At 40.6% G+C, this 18,552-nt stretch overlaps 1 protein-coding gene across 2 annotated transcripts in view; it reads left to right on the top strand.

The window, feature by feature from the left end:
- The first annotated feature begins 11,664 nt into the window (after positions 1-11,664).
- The window catches only part of ADAMTS18 (ADAM metallopeptidase with thrombospondin type 1 motif 18), a 79,291-nt gene continuing 72,403 nt past the window's right edge, over positions 11,665-18,552 (top strand). The window contains exons 1-3 of one of the 2 annotated variants that reach the window (XM_054200867.1): positions 11,665-11,973; positions 12,144-12,222; positions 14,099-14,415. In XM_054200867.1, the coding sequence (XP_054056842.1) occupies positions 11,872-11,973; positions 12,144-12,222; positions 14,099-14,415 (498 nt within the window). In that variant the 5' untranslated portion in view covers positions 11,665-11,871. Of the gene's footprint in view, positions 11,978-12,143; positions 12,223-14,098; positions 14,416-18,552 lie in introns of both variants that reach the window. The other variant, XM_054200868.1, reaches the window with a different exon arrangement.

The following is an 18,552-nucleotide window of genomic DNA, read 5'->3' as shown; positions in this document are numbered from 1 at the left end:
CTAACCATTCCAAATCCAGGTATTTCCTGTAGTGTACTAATATATTAATGGTACATTGCTGAGGATAAAATTCCTTCATCATTTGACTTTCCAGTTTTATAGTCCAGGCAGGGAATGCGTGGATGTACAGTAAGTGTACATTCCGGAGTTCTAAACATTTCAGTCACTCTGAATATGAAGGACTGTCTTTCCCATCTGAGGACTGCAGAGCCTGTTCAAACTACAAATACATTGAAGTGCATTTCCGAAAGTGCTTAAAATCTACAGTTAAGGTCAAGATTTTTAATGCATATGAATCAAACACATCTATTAGGCTGGAAAAAAATGGCTTATTGGATTTTTAAAGTTTCAAGGAGTATCTCTCTGTCTTGAACACCAGCACTCATTTCTGTACCTCTGTAGACAAGAGTGGACAATGACATATTTTTCTAATCTCTCTCCACTGAGCACTCAGGACAATAAAATGGAATTCTCCATTTCAAGTATCTATTTGGTTCCTTTTTTTTTTTTACCTGATATGAATGATATCTTCAGCTGTTTTTATAATGATATCATTAAGCATACCAAATGAAATTTGTACTTACGCAGTTTACCTAGGACTGCATCTGACTTTTTCCGGGTATGTCCCCTTTTTCTACCTAGATATTTTGTCCAGGAAAAATTAAGGTAATGTGATGCCTGTTTAGGACTCTGATGAGCTGATCGAGGCATTTGGAGACATAACTATTGCATATGGTCAGATCTACTCTACAATATATGAACAAAGGATCCCATGCATTCGGGATGCTTGGGATCTAATGTGTGTGCACTGAATAGGTGATCTGTGTAAGCACAGTAAATCCAATTCACTCTGAACTTACTGTATGTGTATAAATCAAGGACGCATCCCAGACACATTAGTCTCACTGCATTTCATTTCGTCTGGGAAAACCTGGACAGAAATATGGTAGCCCTAAGCTTCCCACATTCCACACTCCACACACACATGTAATAGGTTCATGTCTTGAACCCTTAGTCTCTCTTGGGCTTTCCATTATTGTTGATACAACACATAAATCTCAGGTTAAGTGTTCTCCTGACTTTGCAGTTGTTTGCGATTTTCCTATAGGCCCAACAGTCTTTAAATCCTTCTGAGTCTCTTATTAGACTTTTAGGTGGGAAATAACAGATGCCCCTTGATTTAGCTCTGAGGGTGATTCGGTAGAAATCTCTTCTCTGTGTAATGCCCTGGTATCTGACAAACCACTCCCAGTGATTTTTGCAGCCATGAGCATTGTTCTCTTTGTTTAATGTTCTCTGCTGTTTTCTTAGCCAAGTTGCTTTGGTATTTATTAATTGAGAGTTGTAAGTAATTCAGTTAATCTAACACTTGATCAGCAATTTCAAATCGACATTTGAGAGGGAACATGCCCTAAGGCAGTTGTTATTTATTCTGGTCAGGTAATTCCTTTCTGGGCTGTTTAAATAGCAACATGTTTTCTGTAACAGCGGGGCTACCCAACTTCGGAAAGTTTGCTGAAGTCTGCCTTTCTGTTTCTTTAAAAGTTTAGCTAAGTAGACTGCTTAGTGCGATAATGATAATCAAGTATTAAGATGGGCAGATAGCAGCATAATTAAGAAAACACAACACTGCAATATAAAGTCCAGGCATCTGGTAAGGATTAGATTTGCTGGTTATACAAAATCATGAAGATACAAACCATTTTGACAGATCTGATAGGGAGAAGAAAGATGAATACATCACCATTTAAGCTGCTTGTGTAGCACTGAGAAATTCTGTAGTGTTTTCCACTTAAAATATTTCAACATCAAAAGCTAAACATTTGGCTCTCAGAGAAAAGTTCTCATATTCACATGCATCACCCATTGCTAAATTCTCCCTTAAGTGTTTTTAAGTATTTTGTTCCTCTGTGGAGGAGATATTGACTATACTGCTCACATTTGGATGTTAGATTTCTTTTCTCCATTCAGAGTTTTGGAGTATGCGTTAAGTCTGACTTGATATTCCAAAAAAGTCCAGTAGTCATGAAGCTCCATGGTAAAGTTGCTTCTGGGCAGCTCATAAGGAAGAAGTTAGAATAATCTCGCTGAAATACGAAAGACTGAGCTATAATAAAAGCACCATGATAATTCAGGGCTAGCATATACAAGCCGCATTTGTAGTTACTAAACAACCAAGCTTTAATCACTGCAAGTAGATTGCTCCCTTTACACCTATAAAAAAGTGCTTTCAAAGTTAAGCGGCACAGGCATTTAGTGAGAAGTCTGACATTACAAAAGTTATACCTCCTCATGTTTATCAACAAGGTAAAGCCATAGCACAAGCCTCCCTTCTCCCTTTTCTTCCTCTTCCCAAGAACAACAACCTGCACGCTACCAAAGCGTTAAGCTCTATTTAGTGAATTGTTAGAGCAGGTTTTTCCTGGACCTAATAAGGCAAGTGTCTGCAGCTCCAGAATAAAGTGGGAAACTGAAGAAAGCTTTGAATTTCAAACATCTTTCAGTGAGGAATTAGTTTTAAAAGACATACAACAATAAGCCATGAAATAAGTCCAGACACCATAATTCAGGGATAGAATATGCTATGAAACTGGCAGGCATCCAGGCCAGAGCCAGGTGCCTGTTTTGGATTAGATTCAAGTGGCCTTAGGCCACCTACAGAGCTTTCAGGTAAAATCTGGAAGCCGCTCACCTCAATATGCCCTACCTTACTTCTATTTCAGGTACTTGTGAAGGATTCCCAGATGGCTGGCCCTCGTCCAAAACAATATGCTTTCAGATTGCATTGTCTCCATACTGTGATGAGGCAGGTTTCAGAAAAAATGTATCTGGAAAACAGAGACTTAATGAACTGCTTATTTTCCTCAGTTAGCAATGAGAAAATTTCACTCAAGAGAACAGCATTTATGTCTTGTTACTCTTGACACCCTTAGTGTGTGACTGCAAATGAGCAAGACACAAGTGTATATATATAATCAAAGGGACACAAAAGGTAGAGCCTGAAAAAAAACACAGTCTTGCAGCTTAGACTATTATAGGTCGTAAAAAACAAAAGTACTTTGTCAATCTAATTCATATTTTACCTGTCACATTTTTTTGTTTACTATTAATTCCATTTTATTCTGGATCATGAAAATAGGCCAAGGTAACTCAAGTTGCAGACTTCAGTGTGTAGACTTTTGACTGCAAATACTTTTTGCTTGACCGTGGCTAAGGCCTAGACATGCAATGCCTTCCGTAGTCCTCTGAAAGATCCTGTGCATATCCCAGTACACATCAGGCAGTGTGCAACTCCAGTTTCATACCACGAGGGCAGCAGGCACTGCTAGCTGGCCTGGCAGAGCTGGAGTCAGCACATTTCTTCCTGATAGATGCAACTCAGTAAAATTATCCTGCAAGCATGGGTAAAAAATAATCAGGTTACTCTTAAATAGACTAATCAGTTTCAGTTTCTGGTTATGAAGCTCTAGCACAATGTTGCAGTGTCTGCGTTGCCAAGAAGGTTTAAGTCTCATTTAAATTCAAGCTAAAAAAACCCTGCTCTCATTAAAAGGAAAATGATTGAAAAGGCCATGAAATCACTTTTATTAATGTTACACTCTTAAAGAGTTCGTCCATGGAGCAAAACAATAGCACTTTCACAGTATTTGTCTCTTATTCCTCTCTTAAAGGAGAGGAAGGGAAGGATTTTGATTATAAGGCACTTTCAAGCAACCATGAACATACCTAGTGTTAGACTTGTGCATAAGGGTTTGCTGAGTAAAGCTTCAACATGTGTGATTCTGATTTTCATGACTATACTATTCTACATTTCTCTATTGTAATATGCCTAAAAATCACTTCTTCTTTAACTCTCCCAGCTACCTTTACATTCTTGCCCCACTGGGGCGCTTGTCTTAATATGTAAGTTCAGAATTGCCACCATAAAGGTCCAACTCTACCCTTATTGAATTAGCTGAAGAGGAGCCTGTAATTTCAATGTTATAGGCGTACAGCCTAAAATGATTTCATTCCTTTTTCTTCCCAACATCCAGCTCTATTGAAAATAGACAAAAATCAAACACTTTCCACTCAGTACACACACAGAGTAAGATATTATTAAATGTTGTCACAGCAACCAGTGCAACACTGAGTTTGTAAAACAACTGTTTGACTCCTCAACATGCTGAAATCACTTTAGAAATCAACACCACAGTGAGGGAATAGTTTTGTTTGCAAATTAGGAATGCAAAGAAGGCTGTGGTAAATTAAAAACTGTAAGCTGAGCTCTTGGGATGGGGACCAATTTTCTGTTCTGCGTGTGTTCAGCACCTAGCTCAAGGGGTCCTGTACAACTACTGCTACCATATTCTTCCATTGTTATCGTCATCTTTTGTCTAGAAAAATAGTGGTAAAATATCCTCCTTTGCAGAAAATGAAAGGTAAGTCATGAAGGTCTTGTTTTCCTGGTGAATGAGTATAAAGCAAGTTAAATATTTAGAGTTCATACCCTTATACAAAGCTGTGAAGTGATTGCTCGCTGCCATTGTGTTGCAAAATAGCCTACAAGAAATGAGAATCTGGTCGTCAAAAACCAGAGCTTTCCAATGTCTAACACAAACCCCCATTCTTGTTATGGTACAAGAGTTTGAAATCTTGTAGTAAACAGCAAATAGAATATCTATGCAGATTTATTAGACAACGCCTTCTTTGTATAGTATTGCATGGTGCTGTAAGCCCTTTCTTATAGAAGCAAATATGGAACAGTTCCATAATTCTGTGTGAGACACTTTCCTGTCTGATTTACCAGGCTGTAGTTCAAATTCCCATCAAGAGGTCCATTTTGAGTAAGAAAGGGATGAAGGTGGTGGGTCTGGGCAGACAGCTACAAAGGGAAGATGAACGCATACTGAACCAGAAGTAAAAGCACCTAATTTTCATAGGAAATGGGCTCATACTTAATTGAAAATGGTAAAACAAAGTATTTGTGGGTACACTGCAACTGTTACACAGAAGCGACTGAAAAGGCTCCTGAACTTCTTTGCAATCTATGTTCCCAGCAAGAAGGCTGAAGTAACAAAGGCTCATTGATGTGAAAAGGGGGGGAAGTTTTTAATAGAGGAATCCCAGGAGCCAGCCAAAGAAGCATTATCTTGTATTAAAAAAATCTGCAAATAATGAAATTCAGAGGAGAGAGAAGCCAATTTTCTTCTTTGCTTGGCCCATGAAATTAGTAGCAAATAAAAGAAGAAACACATGTAAAAATGACTGGAGACTAAATCTTCCCAGCAACATTCTTCTCAGGGTATATTTTTCAAAAGAGTACAGGGGTTCGCATTCAGAAGTGCTGAGCAGGTTCAGTTTCTCTCCATCTCAGCTGGAGCTGTGAATTCTTGGTACTTTGGAAAAATAAGTCCCCAGAGCACACTTGAAATTTTCATCCCAGAACTCAGACTTCCACCCTGAAACTAACTGGATGCAAGCAGGAAAATTGTCATCAGAGATCTTATCTCACAAAGCAACATTAACTGACACTAGTGCTTGTGGGAACAAGTCACATCAGCAGAAGTTACCTTTCCAGTCCAGAAATAAAATGAAAAAGCGAGATAATATGTCACGTTGGGTGAGATGAAGCAACGCTACCAGAAGCAGGGGAGAAAAAAACAACTTTTAGTGTCTATTGGATGAAACAAGTATGTTTTGTTTTCAGAGCTGAAAAGAAGAACCAATCAGAAATGTATGAGGTACCATTTCATCCCAATGCCATTTGTTTTGGGGGGTGGAGTAACCTCATACATTCCTATCATGGAAGACAGAGGTTGAAACTTCCATATGGATTTTCTTTCCTGGCCTGGTTTATCCTTTTCTGGGGTGCAGATGCTGGCTAACTGTAACAGAGACTGGGCTTTCCTTCCTGCAAGTGATGCCAAAGTATGTCTGAAACCGATACTAGTGTCTTAGAAGTAATTTGCAGGGGTTTTAAATATATCTTTGTGACTCCATAGGCTGCACAGCCTTCCGGGTATAGTGCAAATCAGTATTTATAAAAAGCATTTTCAAAGTGGATCTTTGAACCTGCTGGACTGCACGGTTTCTCCCATGCCATTTTTGATCCATTGTATAAATACAAATTCTGGCACATGCACAACATTATAAACTGCATAATTGTTTTTATTAGAGTTCTGTGAGTTTGGAGGTACCTGTGCTTTAATTACACTTGGCAAGTTTCCAGGAAAACTCTTCTAAAATGTAGTGCTTGCAAAGCCTTAGTCGGGCCACCCACAATGACAGCTTTTATTTTTCTTCTATTAGTGATGGACATTTTCATTTAATTTTGGTCTGGGTGTGTGACAGAGCCCCCATGTACTGAGCTGTAGCCTCCCCCTGTTCACTTTTCAGCCACAGAGTGTGTCGGGACACTGTGGCAGCAACTTGTGACATTTGGATACGGGCCAAATGAATGCTATTTGCGGAGTTTTTAGGTTGTCTTTCTTGCTTCCTTGGTCTCCCCTCCCCCTTTTAAAAATTGCTGGTGACACTAGAATTGCAAGTTAATCTCTGCTAAAATCTAAGCATTAGCCTACAGCACTGGCTGCAAGAGAAATGCAGAACATTGCTCTGTGAAGTTTCTGTGTGTCAGCCGTAAGCACCCAGCATGGAGGTGGATTTAGTTCCGCTCCTGAGCCCAAATCTCTTGTGTAGCAGGACAGAGCAAGTACAATGGTAACAAGTCAGCAGGATAGCTGGAACTTCATACTCCATGCCAGAAAGTAGGATGTCCAGCTAGCACAAATAAATGTGTAGAACTAATCAAATTAGGATGGACATGCTGTGCAATACAGAGAAATGCATGTAAGCAGAAAATTGTGTTTAATATTTATAATCAAAAGCATTTATTTGGGACTATAACAGCCCAGTGCTATGTGCAAATTGGTTGAGGAAAAAATGTAAACATTGTTTCTTTGATTTTGTTGGGAGTTAGGGTACAGCAGGAATGCTGGATCAAGCTCCTTTTCCAGTGGCTGTGATTAAAAAGCTATGTGAAATGAATTTAGGGGCTTATTGACAGAAAATATTACTGTAAATGGTGGTGAAAACCTATTCCACAGATAGTGCTCTTTATTACATGGTGTTTGCCAGAATTTATAGGATGCAATCTGAAAACTGTGGGTTTAGAGACCATTTGAGGAAATAACTTCAGTCCTAACACCACGTTTTGAGGCTTCTGCAGAAAGCAAAATTTAATACAGAAACTGGTGAGACAGTGGAATTTTATTCTGTGAACTCTCAGGCCCTTAAGGAACGGGAATTAATGGAGGAACCACACTAAGTCAACCAGTAGATGTTTTTGTTACTTATACAGTTTCCATGTCAGCTGAAATATAGTTACCCATAAACAGAAAAACCAGTGACATGGCGTAGCCCATGCCATGTGTCACTGAAGAATGCAATTAGCCATCGTGCAAAAGCAACTTTATTACAGTAGCTCATATTATAAACTGAACACTGGTTAGAAATGCAGAAATATGCATTTGGGAACGCGCTAGACTAGCATTTTCCATTCCTGAGAATACTGCAGTCAGCTTCAGCTTTCACGGAAGTAAACAAAGAAGTCCCCATAATTTCTTTTTATGAGAATAGCCTTTTAAAATTTGGGGAGGGGGGAAAGGATAGGGTGTAGGAGTGGATCTGCTGTTAGCAGGCAGTACAATATTGTCTAGTACTTTATAATCCGTGGAATTAAGAGCAAGTCCTAATGCCATTCCAGCTGGAGGGGAAGCTGACCAGCGTCCTCAGACCATCCATCCATTAGAATGTGTCATGTTCCAGCTGTGCCCCCGTTCCATACATGAGGTGCTCCCAATGGCAGGGAGTTAGGCCACGAATTCTCATTGTTTACAATGTCCTTTTTGCACAAGGCATCCTTCTGGCAGGAGGGACACAGTAAACTATCTTCTTAGGTTCTGTAACTCTGCCAGATAGAGGAGCTGTGATCATTTATGCCAGCTGAAAGGATTTGGCCTCTTCCTAAACTGTATGGTATTGAGTGGGTTTAGATAACATACAGATAGCCGCGCAAATGTAATTTTATACCAGATGACTACATCCCTGCAACTACGCTTAATCTATATGAACCCTTCTACAAGTTCTCTTTTGAGTTGCTCGTATTTTATTCAGCTAGAAGTTTTGTCCTGCTATAACCGAGTAACAGTTGCTGAAGTTTTTAGACAAATTATATAAATGCACAAAATGCCTTGAGATCATTGAAGGAGTAATATAATGGGAAAGAAAAGCCCCCTTAGCAGTTGCGGTATGCATGGAGAAAACCAACTTTGGAGTATAACTTGGAGCCTCTTCAACTCGGGACAAAGATGAACTTGATGGGTTTTGAAAACTACCAGCTCATACTAAAGAGGGTCATTTTCATTTGTAAAGGGGTTTCCATGAAGACTTCTCCACAAGGAGTTTCACCCAGCATGTGGTTAATCACCACTTACTATAAATGAAGGCAAAGGGCTTCTGTGCTTCGAACAAGTGAAACATCTTCATGAGGATAAACACAAAGAGAGCATAAAGACTGAGCAGGAAGAATCCTGCGGGGTGCTTACACATACCCTGAATAACCCAACAAGTATGTTGTTTGGTAAGAAATAGTCACAGAAATGGTCAAGTAGGAATGGACAGTTGCAGAAACTGAATGTTGAGTTAGCAAAATACGTATCTGCTCCATTTGTACTATGCATATTCACTCAATATGGTGTGACTGCCTGATTGAAACAAGCCCTCGCCACACCATTTTCCCATTGGAAGTACTCTGCTTCTAGTCATCCCATCATGTATGATTTAAATATGGTATAACTTATTCATATTAATTTCTAATACAAATATATCTGGAAAAACAATCTAGGTTGATAGAGGAAGAGGTGACAGCTACAAGACAGCAGACTTCTGTGAACCATTCACTCATCTCAGTGGTCACAACTGTCTCACATGATAAAGAATTTGCTCTAACAATGACAGCAAAACAAACACGATGGCATTTTTATTCAGGGCATATTTCTTCTGCGTGCCTGTCAGTCATGTTACCGATGTGAGTTCTGTGTGGGGCTAGACTCCATGGCCATGACAGCATAGTTCTTGGGGAAAAAGAGTCTAGAAAAATTCATGAGAAAAGAGGGATTCAGAATTAGAAAGAATAGAGTTATTAAAAATATCAGTCCATTTTCTCTGGTAAGCTAGCAAGGGGAAACAAGAACATCCAGCTTCTCTGCCTCTAGACATCAGGACAATATGGCCACGTGGTGAGGAAAGTGAAGCAGTAACTCACTGCTGGTAGAGAGCAGCAAACTGCCTACTTTCTCTTGCAGATACAAGAGAAATCCTGACTTCCTGAGTCACGGCACAGAGATTATCTCTTTACACTGGAGCTCCCTCCCCCAAAAGGGCATTATTATCTGCAGTGCAATGCTGCTTAAGGGTGATAAGCTTCTACTGGGTCTCCACGCTTTCTGTGGACAGGTAACAGAGGAGTTTCTCATGTAGGTGGAACACAGTTACAACAGGTGGATACAAACAAGGGAGGGAAGAAAAAGGCTGGGTGAAAACATGACAAAACTGGTCAGCATAAAAAAGTAATAGCATCCCACCTGACAGCGTAGGGAGAATAGATTCCAGTAACAGAGTGTAGTATGGTAAGGATTGTCTCTGACGGTATATATGCTTGCTGGTCATCTGAGGTGGGAATTGCCAGGGAGTGGGGACAGGAAAAACCCCATCTGACCGCATTGTTTACTACACTGCTGACTGTGGAGCTTTATTTCTCTAATGTTTTGCATGATAACGATGTTTGCACATGGTAACGAGCTGCCTGCAGGATTCTCTGATGTTTATGACCATCACTGCTGGGATCTTGATTGACCTGGGGAGCAAAGCATGATGCTGTCTGAGCACGTTAACTGGTCAATGTTGCTGCCTACAGGCCAAGAAATGTTGGAGTCCCCTGCCTAATGCCAACTCAAATTTGGACACGTCATTTATAGTCACGCAAAGCAATGTCACGTTTTTTTTCTTCTTTTTTGATCATACTCAGAAACTATAAATCCCCAGGGTGAAATCTTAACTCCACAGAAATCGAGAGCAAAACTCCCTTCAGTGGTGCTAAGTTTATGCTGAAAATTGGCTTTTTCTTTCTTAAACAGTTCTTGTAATTGCTATAGAACTGTATTTATTTCCTTCCCCTCCCAGCAAATAAAATGTTGGTCTTCACAGTCAGGTAGTGTACTGAAAACAGTCAAGTCTGTCTGTTCAGGGTGTTGAGGTCTGATAATAAAATTACAGCCCAATGATTTTATATTTTTCTCATATTATCTGCCATGCACAGCACGTTTTATGTGTTTTGCTCCACTGGGACCATCGTAAACCTGTAGCCAGCTATTTTGTTTGAATATACTCAGTGGGAGGTGACAGGTGCACTAGTACAAAAAGGTCTTGAAACTTTATTATAATATATTCAGCAAGGTGATAATGTAAAACCCACTGGGAAATAGAGAGAGGAGAAGGAGAAATTCCATAGCTGGGAACTTATTTATTGTTTAAAGACAGGGAATGCTTTAGAAGGAAAAATATCTCTGATCTGTCTAATCCACTGCCCCAAACTGGTTACCACAACCCCCCTGGTAAAGGAGGTAGATAGAGGAGATGACCTCCAGCTCACCTCGGCTTCCATTGTGCTCTCCAGCTTGTGTGACAACTGGGGCAGCCAGGCACCTTAAATTGACACAGCTACCGTTCATTTTCATGGTGTGACCCTGGGACAAGGGAGATTTTGAGTCAGATTGGACTGAGACTCATAGTGTAAAACTCCCTAGCACAAAAGGGAGATCATCAGGTGAGGGACATTTCTCCAAGTGCAGCTGAAACCGTCAGAAACAAGTTCTGCATTGATTTCCAGCCTGGACTAGTCCCATTCACTTCAATACTTCAATTTCCTTTCAGGTTATTTAGGTCTTTGGTCCTTTACTGAAGTTTTCTGTAGAAGGGAAAGTGTAACCCAAATAGCATGGACTAGATTAGTCCAGACCAGAACCTGGTGCTGCATTTGGCTCAATGCATGTAAACCATGGTGTGAACGTCAGCTCCTTTATGGACATCAGTGTAACTGGTCTTGGCTATCAAAGCTGTATCTTCTTCCCAGGCAACATAATCTTTGTTTGATTCTTTTGTTTGTTTGTTTGTTTTCCCATGAAGATACCTTTAAAAATAATAGAAAATAACAACATATTCTGTCCAAGTGAATGGTCCTTTGGAAGCTGAATGGCTGATACCTGACTCCGCTTCTCCCGGCATCATCACGAGAGCTCTGGTCCTTTTGATGAAGCCCCGTGTGTCGGCCCCCCATCTCGGCCCCCCTCCTGCCCCACTGGAGCCCCCCCATCTCTGCAGATGGCCACAGGTGTGCCGGGTGCCCCGGCGCTGCCGCTTCCTCGCTTCCCCCGAGCTCCGGGGGGGGCCGCACACCACCCCCTTTCCCAGGTGCCTCCCCGCCAGCCCCGGCCCCGGCCCGGCCCGGCCCCGCCGCCGCCTCCCCATTGGTCCCGCCCGCTCCGCTCCGCGTCGCCCCCCGGGCGGCGGCCGCGCCGAGACGCGGCGCCGGAGGCAGCGCTGCCCCGCGGCGGCGGCGGCGGCTTAAAGCGTGCGCGGCGGAGGCGAGGGCGCGCTCACCTGGGCGTCGCTCCATGGGCTCCGCCGCCGCGCAGGGCGGGGGCGCGGTGTTGCGGGCAGGCCGGCGCGGCCGCTGCTGCGGGGCAGAGCCCAGGTGACCATGCGGGGGATCCGGGCTCGGCCGCCGCACGCTCCGGGGAGCAGGTAGCACGGCCAGGTGCGCGGCGGAACATGGACTGTCTCCTGCTTGTCGTCTGGACTGTACCTGTTGCGATTCTCGGCGGCAGCTCCATGCAATTCCCGGCTCTCCCGTGGCTTGGAAGCACTGTAAAGGCAGGTCGAGAGCACTTTCTTTTGCAGTCGCCTAGTGTGCTTTCATACCAGGTTACTGCAGTTTCTGGTGCCTTGTCTTTCTGCCTCCCCTTGTCAAGTAAATCTCGCCCAATACTCCTTTTCTCTCTCTCTTTTTTTTTTTTTTTTTTTTTTTTTTTGTTCTCTTGCAGACCCTTCAGCTGTGCTGCCTCTGTTGCATGTCTCATGCAGCAGCTTTAACCAGCGACAGCATCAGTGAATTGAATCATGGTTTGTATAGCTCTTTCTGTGTCTGTGTATATGAACATTTGCATGGATGCTTTTTTTTTTTTCTTGGTGGACTGAGCATTTAAAGGGAAGAAGCCACAGTGTTCGGGGAACATAAAGTGAAAGCGAGTTGGCTGCTATGAGATAGCTAACCATGGGCAGAGATTAATTTGTTAAGCCCTGTGTGCAAAAGCTAAAAGGAACAACATGTAACAGAGAAGCAAATGAATGAGATGGTAAATACATCCACATTTACATGTGCAATTAGAAAGATGAATGTGTACGTAGCCACAACAACAAAACCTCCGGTGTCTGTTATGGAAGCAATGAGACAAAAGTAATGAAAAGATTTGGGTGGGAGAGTGGAAGAAGCTGTGCAATGCAGGATAAGGGAAAACAAACTTGGAAAGAAAGGACTTGGTGAGTGAGAGCTCAGGAGCTTTTTGTTCCCAGGTTGCAGAGACTAACACTTAGATGCTGATGACTTTGGGAAGTTTGAAGTGCAGTATATGCTTTTTATTGGGTGTGAGTGGGAACAAAGTACAATAGAGAACCACACCAGGGTGCGGAAAGGAAAGCCCTCTTGCACCCTATCCTCTGATCACTGGGGGATTCCCTCTTCCAGCAGCTGCATGCATTTTTTGGCTACCAGCCTGCTTAGTGTCCTCAACTTCTGCCGTTGATTAACACCACTCAAGGAAAGTGAAAGTTCTTGATGTATTGTTTCCACTGTCTAAGGAAAAACAACCTAATGGTGGTTATGTTTTCAGCTTAATGTGTGTCCAATAAAGTCTATTCAGGCAAAGAGACTGATAGTTTTTGCAACATCTGTTACAACACAAGCAGGAGGGTGTTTTCTACTTTTTAATGGTGTTATTTCAATTTAGGAAGAGAAGCGGCTTGTTTTACTGTCAAGTGCATGGACATTTTAAAGTATTCACAGAGAAATACAGCTCAAAAATGCAAGGGGATTGGGAAGCAATCTATTCAGCATAATTACTCATATAACCAGGAATAGCTACAGAGGTCCTAGTTCAGCAAACTAAAATTCAGACCCAGCTTCCAGGATACACGTGATCCCTGTTTGGCTACATCAAGAGCAATGGTGATGTACTTCAAGCTGGTCACCTGCCTAGGCAGCTAGCTGAATCTTGGCCTCTATTTTTTCACTTCTTAGGTGGCTGTGAGTAGATCCTAGTTGTCTCCTCACAAATGGTTTCATAATTTTTCACATATTTTATCCAAAACAGTAAACTTCTTTGACATGCAATTAGCAATGGCTGACTAAAGGTTATTAGGTAGGATGTAATCTCTTTCTGCTGAAGGTCAGTTACAATTTGAAACCCAGTCTAATCAAGTCACTACAAAGAGATGAGGTCTCACTCAGTTAAGGCATTAATAAATTAATCCTTTAATCCATTTGAACAAGTGGTACAGTTCTACAAAGTCTCAGTCATGGTTGCCCCTACAGTGATATAATATTTGCTGCATTCTTAGGGAAGGAAAAAACCTCTCAAACCAGAGCGGCCTTCCCATTTGACAGCAATTAATACAGGGGGAGGGGAAAGTCTACAGATCTGCTGGTGATGACAAATGTCTTCAGAAGAGTGATTGTGGGAATGTTCACAGCTATGCTAGTTACTCTGTACCTCTCAGTGGGGCAGAAAGGAAACAAACACTGTTTGAGAGCCTGTGTGATTTACAGGGGGCAGTTTATGCAGTCAAGCCTATACACACATAGCCTGCAGAGCTTTCGGGCCGTTCCCTGAATGGGGGAATGCTTCGTGCCATAGGGAAAGCCTGATGCTTACCGTGTTAGAATGACACTTACCCTATTTGTTGGATACAAAAGCTGATGGCTAACTTTCTATTGTTACAGATTATGTATTTGTGACACCTGTCAAAGTGGATTCCAGTGGATCGTACATTTCACATGATGTTTTGCACAGTACTAGGAGAAAGAGATCAACTCAGAGTTCAAAGAGTTCCTTGCACTACAAATTTTCAGCATTTGGACAGGAACTTCACTTAGAACTTAAACCCTCGACCATTTTAAGCAACAGTTTCATTGTCCAGGTACTTGGGAAAGATGGAGTCTCAAATTCTCAGGAACATGACATTGAGCAGTGCTTCTACCAGGGATTTATAAGGAATGATAGCACCTCTTCGGTAGCCATATCTACATGTGTAGGCTTGGTAAGTGCTTATTTAAAACAAATCAGCATTAAAAGTATTGTCATATGTGGAATAGTAGCTAAAGGTATGTAATTCATATAATATTCAGGATACCATACACCATTTGGTGATTTTCCTAATACCACTAGTTGCTATTGCATTTAACGGAAGAAGTTTAGCTATGGCCAATGCACTGCATCAGACCCTTTGTATTTTTTGATCACAGTCTTTCAGGAAAAAAAACCAGAAGCCTGGCTGGTAGTCGTAGTAATTATCCCGTAGCACTTTTCATTTTTTGTAGTTTGTGATAGTTTGTACATTTTTGCTTGATCTTAAGTAAATACTCTTCCTGCCTTTGTGAACTACTATAAGTAAAACCCAAAATCAATCCATAAGCTTGTGAGAAAAAAAATATTATACCTAGGTTTGTCAATTGCTTTAAGGAAGGGTGAATTTCCTAGCTCAGCAGGAGTTATGAACCAATTTCCCTTTGTTTCCTTTGACAATTCCAGCCTTATTCGCATTTATAAGTCTTGATTAGTTTATCTCTTATGAATGTGTTAAATATTATCATTGCATATTTTCCATTTATGGCTGTCCTCCAAGATAATGAAAAATTATTACTCGTAAATGATTTTTTTTCCAAATAAGTTTGACAGTGCACATTGCCTGCAGAGAAGTCTTTACTGATGCAATTCAGAAGAATAATCTACAGAATTAATAGTTATTTATGTTTTTTTAGGTTTAAGCCCTTGCACTTGCAAAGCAATCTCCTATGGATGCAGATTAAAGCAGTGACATTTAATAGTGTTAGGTATATGAAGCTTTCTGTATGCTTTGTGGTCGACTGAGGTCCAGAGGATATGTTGGGTCACCCTCTAGAAATCTGTTTTGCAAAGGTACTTGTCCATAAGGGCTATTAAACTCTGTGATGGGACTAAAAAAGGAGCACTTGAGACACCCAGTGTTTCCTTTGAAACAGTAATCAGTGATTTAAGAAGACTGTTCATTAGGAAGGGCTGATGAATACTGATAACTGATTGAAGTAGTCTGGATTATATTTTGAATGCCCTACTTTTTTTCTCAGCAAATTAGAGGAATTAGTATCTTATAGTTCATTTGAACAGTTGCAAATGCGACTTTGGAGCAGGTGCCAGGAACTGGAATGAAGTTTTCCTTTGTGTTTTAAGTTGTGTTTGGAGTGCTGAATGTGCTTAGTTTTTTCTGTGGAAGCTCCGTTTTCACAACTGCTAGCTTTTACCATATTTATTCAGAAAAAAGCCCTGTTTTCACTTATTGCAGTTTGTCGTTTCCTCTAAGAGAAATGCTCTACCTACACACAACAGTTACACTTTGGGTGATCGCCCCTGTTTGGTCACGTTTTGTTTTTTAACATGCTTTATGAGCTAAGTGAAGCTGGGCTTGTCAAGTCTTGTCTGGAGAAGGAAGGTTCAAGTCTGCCTTAGGTCACAGAGAAACAGAATGTGGTGATCTTAACTGAGACTGAAATGGATCTTTTACCACTGTCTCGACATAGAGATTGTTATGACTGGTAAGCTTCACTTAGACAAGATCCAGAAACTGATCAAAAGAGAATAAATATTGTGGCATGAACAAATTTATTATGGCAGAACCTTTTTCAGTACCGAGATTATCACCAATTAGAATCTCTCTCTTTCCTTAATCAGTTCCAAGGTTCAATAGATTTCACCTTAAATTGTTACTTTAACCTGGTAAATGAAGTAGATCTTTACGAATAATAATCTCCTGCAGAGTAGCTATCACAAATAAAGTGTAATTGTTCCTTTCTATCCATTTATTAATTTCAGCGCATCTAATGTGTCCCAGGCAAATTATCAACAGGATTCTTAGTCTCTCAGTCTGACATCTTCAAAATGTGTCGTCAGCTGTCTGTAATGACAACCACGTCATTTTTACTGTGATCCAAATTCAGTAATCATATGTTAAGTCTGGACGCTGTGCCCTGATCAAGAGAACCTTGTGAATAGCTTCTATATCCCCTTTGCGCCAACTACTTTTGTCACTTGGTTGCCCTTCTTTCCTATTTGCTTTGTTCACTGCAATTAAACCGAAAGTGTTGTTTCTTCTATATGGTTGGTAGCACTAATCTTTCCATTGTTCCTTTCATTAGCAATAGCTTCTCTACAATAAAACTGCAGTGACCCATTCTTTCAAGCCTGGAACACCACAATGTGATTTGGAAGCAATTGCATTTCAATAGACTACGGGGACTCTTTGATCTAATTTTTTGGATGACCTAGAGTATTCAGTCATTCAGCTGTCTGTTATCTGCCGTTGCCTGCAGAGTAGACTTTTGAGAGGGTCTATATGAAATGGTTTGTTAGGCAGGATGACCTTAACTTAACACTGGAAAGGAGCAAGAGTTTGTTGCTTTGGTATAGATCTATTAAGGGATGTGTGTATCTTAGTCAAGTTTTAATAGCTTAGTTAACAGTAAGGCCCCACTTCTTTATGCTGATTTGTTGTTTTGAGACCAAGCGTTTCCATCAGTCAACACAATTTTCTTGATGTGTCGCAAGGCAAAACTGGATCTATGATCTTTTTATGATCCTGGCATTTTAGGAGAATGTGTGCAGGTTTACTGTCAGTACTGTTTCTTGCCTTTTCACCACCAAAGTGTTTAGGTGCTTTGATTTTTAACAGGAAACTTGTTTTCTTCTCTCTTCTGCCCTTTCCTGCTTCAGTCGGCATCCTTTACTTGCTGGAGCATCTGTTATGCAGCAAGAAAGCTATGATTTTTATTTTTTTTTTTAAATGAAATTAACGTGTATGCAAGAAATCTTGTTTAGATCTTCCTAACTGTCTATTTCACCACCAGGCATTGAGTACCAGCATCATACTTACTTAACGATAAAAGAGTATGACATATTTATTAAAATTCAGGCTTACATCACATGGATTTGCTCAGTCATTTTATCACAAATGCTCAAAAGGTGGATGTACTTTGTTTATGTTCAGAAAAATGTGTTCTGGACTATCTGTGGAGAATATGATACATTCCCTCCAAAGAAGTTGTGATCATTTTTTTTTTTTTTTCATTTTCATGTATTTTGTTAACACATTCTCACTCTCAGAGGTATTTTTTTAAACTCTTACAACTTTGGGTCAATGAGTTCATTAATGTTAGCAAATACAAAGCTAGTTTCTCTCTTTGACATCATCTTCATGTGGCCCAAATAGAAATGAATGCAAAATTTTGAACTCCTTTCTCCTCTGATATTCATTATTACTTCTAATAAAACTCTTCTGTTATTCCAGCATGACTTCTTGGAGTTTCCTTCAATCCCTTGTGCTCTCCCAATTGATATATCCAGGCCATTGGTTTGTCTTGCAGCTTCATCCTCTGTTTATGTTCTCCAATTCAAGCTGTTCATTCTTCCCAAATTAAATTTTTTTCTAAACTATGTTTTTATTACTATTATTATTTAGTAATATTTTATTACTTATAATTGCCTTTGGCTATTGAATTGGAGGCAGACTATGCCAAATCCACAGAATGCAGGGGCTTTCAGTTTTTCTGAAGGAGATGGTGCTGGCCACTGTTAGAATAAGAAACTGTTTTTTAGGACTGTGGCTGTATCTGGATTCCTACCTCATTCCTCTTGCCTCATCCACATGTTTTGCTATCTCATCTGCATTAAAAAACATATCTCTTGTAGGGTCACAATCTTTAACTCCCCTTTCATGATGACATTATCTCTTAAAAGCCTTACTACTGTATACCTAGTCGATGTGTAAACTGGGTGTTGTTTGTCTCTCTTTATATGCTAGGTTTTGTCTCCTTTCTGTCTCCTTATGGGCTGTTTATGTTAGGACTGTGTATACATAATCTCTTGTATAAAGTGAGTTGTTTGCAGTCACACAGTAAATCAGGGCAGGATACAAGAGAACCCCAGTGTTGTCAGTAGTCCAGTTGTGTTCTACAGAACTGGACAGAAGTCATGTTTCCCTTGTGAACACGAACTCTCTCTTACAAAGTCAAACAAGTTTACGCTACAGTCCAATACACAACATAGAAAATAATGAATGTAATGAATGAGTAGTTTATTATATGGCATTTGCTGCTATTTGGTGGAGGAGACAAGTGAGAGTATATAGCGAGTACAAAACATGCAC

The sequence above is a fragment of the Rissa tridactyla genome, chromosome 4 (assembly GCF_028500815.1).
Source record: "Rissa tridactyla isolate bRisTri1 chromosome 4, bRisTri1.patW.cur.20221130, whole genome shotgun sequence".
Taxonomy (NCBI): domain Eukaryota; kingdom Metazoa; phylum Chordata; class Aves; order Charadriiformes; family Laridae; genus Rissa; species Rissa tridactyla.
The sequence above is the reverse complement of the archived record's forward strand: the minus strand, read 5'-3'. Positions and strand labels throughout refer to the sequence as shown.